Source organism: Myotis davidii, unplaced genomic scaffold, assembly GCF_000327345.1.
Source record: "Myotis davidii unplaced genomic scaffold, ASM32734v1 scaffold268, whole genome shotgun sequence".
NCBI classification, from domain to species: domain Eukaryota; kingdom Metazoa; phylum Chordata; class Mammalia; order Chiroptera; family Vespertilionidae; genus Myotis; species Myotis davidii.
The window spans coordinates 2,247,370-2,251,918 of NW_006383015.1; the positions used below are offsets into that span (position 1 = coordinate 2,247,370).

The window sequence follows — 4,549 nt, forward strand, 5'->3', positions numbered from 1 at the left end:
CGGAGGGGGGAGGGAGGAGGACTTGCAACCCCTCCGCTTCACTGAACTCCAGCCCCTCCCTTTCCTCCCGTCTACCCTCTCCCCGTCGCTTCCCATCCCTCCCCCTCAGCCCCCCAAAAGTTGGACGACCGCAAAGGAAACCGAAAAAAGTTCTCTAGCCCCAATCCTGGCGGAGGATCAGCATCTCTTTTGTTCGCGGCGAACCCACAGTCCCCCTGACTTCACACGCTCGCGCCGGCAGCTCCGTACCAGGGGAGGAGAGGGAGCCCCAAGCGCGAGTCGGGACCCGCAGCCCCAAGTTCTCTCCATCCTTTCCTTCCCCTCTGTCCCTCTACCCGTCCCCTTCCCCATCCTCTGACCCTTACCTGCCTTAAGGCATCACCCCCCTGGGGGCCCTGGAAGGGACCCTCCCGTAGGTTTCCAAGAGAACTGAACTCGGTGGCAATTGCCTCGTGGAGAGGGCCTCTCCCCGCACCGTCTCAAGATGCTCAGGGGTCCGGGACCCGGGCTGCTGCTTCTGGCCGCCGTGTCCCTGGGGATGGCGGTGCCCTCCGCCGGAACCTGGAGGGGCAAGAGGCAGGCTCAGCAAATGATGCTGCCCCCGTCCCCGGTGGCTGTCAGCCAAAACAAGCGTGAGTATGGACTGCGGGCTGAAACCGGCCGGCGCAGGGATGGGACCGTCTAACCAACTAAAGTTGGGGATGAAGTTTTGCGCGCGCGCGCGCATGGAGAGTGTGCTCGCCTTAATGGGAAACCACTGTGGACGCAGGAGGCATCGGTTTGGGCAGGCTGGGTCTGCGGGCCTAGGATAATGCATTGGAGGACAGGGGCTCCTGTGCTCTTATCAGCTCTACACGTTCAGGTCGTTTTCCTGTGAATGCAGCAAAACTTACCTTTAAAGAGAAAAATGATGGAAGCCTTTACAGGTTCTTTTGGGCTTAGTGTGGTCTTTCTTGTTTTCTGCGTTGCTAAATAACTGGTTAAATATGTTCAACATGGGTGGGAAGAAGGAAGCTACATAGCTGTGTTCCTCACTACATCTGAATGTGAGGTAATTTTAGTTTGCATTGCTTAGGGGCCCCTCAGGACACTTCCCCAAGAACAGAGATCAGAATTCCTACTCCAGTTTTTCAAAGACACACCCTCCTTTGGCCTCGGCTACAGGAAACTGCTTAAAACTGTCCTCTTGACTGACTACCCAAGAAGATCATGGAAGTTCCTTGCATATTTTAAAATGCAGTTGTAGTTATCTGCGTTTTAAAATGTTTCTTCTTCCTTGATGTCGACCCCTGGCCAGATGGAAATGACATCATTGTATACCATTTAGCTAAGTTAAAAGAAAGGGGGGAGGGGGATACCTAAATATCTACGTGTACAAACTGTGGTTGAATCTTTAGGTAGCCAATTTCTACCTCTACATTTTAGTGAAATATTGCTTTTCATTCTTAGCGAGCTCTGAAGATTAACTTATTTTTTTATGTTTGTTGCTTAGGCTTATCAATTTAATTGTGCAAAAAAATTCCATAATCTGGTAAAGGGGGGGATGTAAATGTAACAACTTTTTTGTTCATTTACAGCTGGTTGTTTTGATAATGGGAATCACTATCAGATAAACCAACAATGGGAGCGCACATACCTGGGCAATACTTTGGTTTGTACCTGTTATGGAGGGAGCCGAGGCTTCAACTGCGAGAGCAAACCTGAAGGTAAGTGGTGAGGAGTATCTTGTAACTTCTTGGAGAAGTGGCGTTTGTTGATTAAATTCGGCACTGGTAGTAAAAATACGTACACTAGTTTTTCAATAGGATGATCTATCATTTCCTCTTTAAAAACATTTAATAACTGCTGATATTTGCTTTTTACATGTTATTTTTGCCTTTGAAACAAAAGAACAAGTGTATCCCCAAGTAATTCCTCAAGTCTTTCTGTTTTACTCTCCCAAAGGTTTTGATGAGAAAATAAAAGATTTGTGTATTCTTCCTCCCAAAACACTTATAAAATTTTAATTTATTAGAAAGTAATTTTAAATCTTAAACAATAAGATTATGGGCCAGAAAACACTTTGGGCATTATAATGTAAAGTGACTTCTTTTTACACAAAACCAAAGTTCTCATTCTTTATGACCATTGATATGTTGCTCCCAAATTATGGCAACTTGCACAGAGCAGCACAGATGACGCTAAAGTGGAAATAGTAGGATTAACAAGTGACTGTGCCTGGTGGGGGTTGGGCTCTTCAAATTGTTTGCTTTTATGTGGACCTTGGTTGGACTCTGAGTCAGAGATCTGAATCTGCAGTCCTTCCTTCACCGTCTAGCCTGTCCTAAGGTAGTACTGCCTATGGCTTTCTCCTAGGGCCTGAGAATCCTTTACAATAGAAATTAATTTACAGAAAATTGGGGAACTTGCCAAAGATCAAAAGTCAAGGCTTTCTGAGAGCCTAAGGGAAATTCTAGGTCTCCCACTTCCGTCTTTAAAAACTTTTTGTGGTACCATGTTGCTCACAGAGTGGAAAAGCGAGTTCTCCTTTGGACGAGGTTAGTGGAATAGAAAGGCTTTTACATATGTGAGGTTCATGTGCACTTTCCTTCTCCCCTCAGCTGAAGAGACTTGCTTTGACAAGTACACTGGGAACACGTACCGGGTGGGGGACACTTATGAGCGTCCCAAAGACTCCATGATCTGGGACTGTACCTGCATCGGGGCTGGACGAAGAAGAATAAGCTGTACCATTGCAAGTAAGATGATGCTGAAACACCATAAATATGAATTTCTCTGTTACTGTCACTGTCACTTTCTGTTATTGATGACTGGATAGTCCTAATTTTGGGATTTATTCTAGGTGACCAGGTACTGTTATGTTGTCACCCAACTGATTCCTGTGCTTCTGGGAGATGTCTCTCAGCACAGATAGAATCAGTGTGGGTTTAAGCGTGTGTGTGTGTGTGTGTGTGTGTGTGTGTACACAGTGTAACCAAGTGGATCTCCTGGGTTCCACTCCAGTAAGACATACTTAGAGAAGTTACCCATCTTACATTCCTGAGCATCTTCAAGCCAGACTGATCATGTGATTATCTGCAATGATTGGAAGATGGTCATGAAGAATGAACCTTCCATTGTGTGGACTGCTCTTCTTGTTTGCAATGCAGAGACCTCTTACATCCCATACAAACAGTCTGGTTTCTTTGTGACCAATAGTTTATACCCAGGAATTGGATCTCTCTCTTCCCAGGGACAATGTGGAATGATTAGCTTAATAGTGTTTCCAAGGCACTTTGGGGACTGGGTTGACTCTCATCAATTATAGTTTAGTTCAGGAGGTCTTTTCAGTATGATTCACTGTGTTATAAATGGATTCTATTAACATAGCATTTGCTTTTTTGCTTTTTTCATCCATCCTTTAAGTCACTTTAAAAAGTTATGTCCAAATGAACAAGACAGTCCCTTGTGAATAGGCCCAATCTGCTTTCCCCATACTTAATGTTAGGGCTTATCCAAATGTATTGGCAAATGATAAGAGTCAGTGGTCCATAGTGTTTACAATCCAGTGGGTAGATGTGCCAGCTTGCTTAACAGCCTAGAGAAGTACCTGGTTTTTCACACTTGATAGGCACACATCTATTTGCTTTCTGCCAAAATTATATATGTAGCCTAGGATAAAACACAGACTCTCCACACTCCTGAAAGCTGAAATACTATACCCAATATGGCTTTTCAATGAATTAGTCTCAGGCTCAACCTGCTGTGTCTGTATGGAGGTCATGTCTGCCAGCCTTGCTTTTCTGCTTTAGGACCTAATTTCCTGCGATCCCTCTGGGAACCAGGATTTATGACCTCTTTCTTTGCCATTCATTTTTCTCTGTGGTTTCCCATTGTACTTAAACAAAACATTTGATTGAATGACCCCAAGTTACCAGACCTGTTAACTTTTCCCCTGTCTCTGATGGGAAAGCTATTCTCTGAATACTTACAGTGGCTAACCTAAGTACCTACTCTGGGTAGAACATGAGACTACTTCTTCTTTTTTCTTTTTCTTTTAATGGTTTTTTCTTTGTCCCACTCTCTTAATTTTTTTTTTTTTTATCTTGAACAGACCGCTGCCATGAAGGGGGTCAGTCCTATAAGATTGGTGACACCTGGAGGAGACCACATGAGACTGGTGGTTACATGTTAGAGTGTGTGTGTCTTGGTAACGGGAAAGGAGAATGGACCTGCAAGCCCATAGGTGTGTGACTTTTAGGGACAAATGAGGGGTGGGGATGCACAGTCAAGATGTTGGGTTGAACCAAACTCCACATGAACAAGAGATCTGAATTCCAATGAAAAAAATAATGAAATGGGAACTTTATTGTAAATAATGGAATGTTTTGTAACCCATAGTCTTAAAGAATCAGATCAAAAATATCCACTGCATATAAGTCTTGTCTTAATTTTGTGGAAAAAATAATGAAATGGGAACTTCATTGTAAATAATGGAATGTTTTATAATCCAGTCTTAAAGAATCAGATCAAAAGAATCCACTGCATATAAGTCTTGTCTTAATTTTGT

At 43.8% G+C, this 4,549-nt stretch overlaps 1 protein-coding gene across 4 annotated transcripts in view; it reads left to right on the top strand.

The window, feature by feature from the left end:
* Window positions 1-232: 232 nt before the first annotated feature.
* The window catches only part of FN1 (fibronectin 1), a 68,974-nt gene continuing 64,657 nt past the window's right edge, over window positions 233-4,549 (top strand). For all 4 annotated transcript variants that reach the window (XM_006778927.2, XM_006778924.2, XM_006778925.2 and 1 more), the window contains exons 1-4: window positions 233-632; window positions 1,578-1,706; window positions 2,601-2,738; window positions 4,094-4,225. In XM_006778927.2, coding sequence (XP_006778990.1) covers window positions 485-632; window positions 1,578-1,706; window positions 2,601-2,738; window positions 4,094-4,225 — 547 coding nt within the window. In that variant the 5' untranslated portion in view covers window positions 233-484. The remainder of the gene's footprint in view (window positions 633-1,577; window positions 1,707-2,600; window positions 2,739-4,093; window positions 4,226-4,549) is intronic.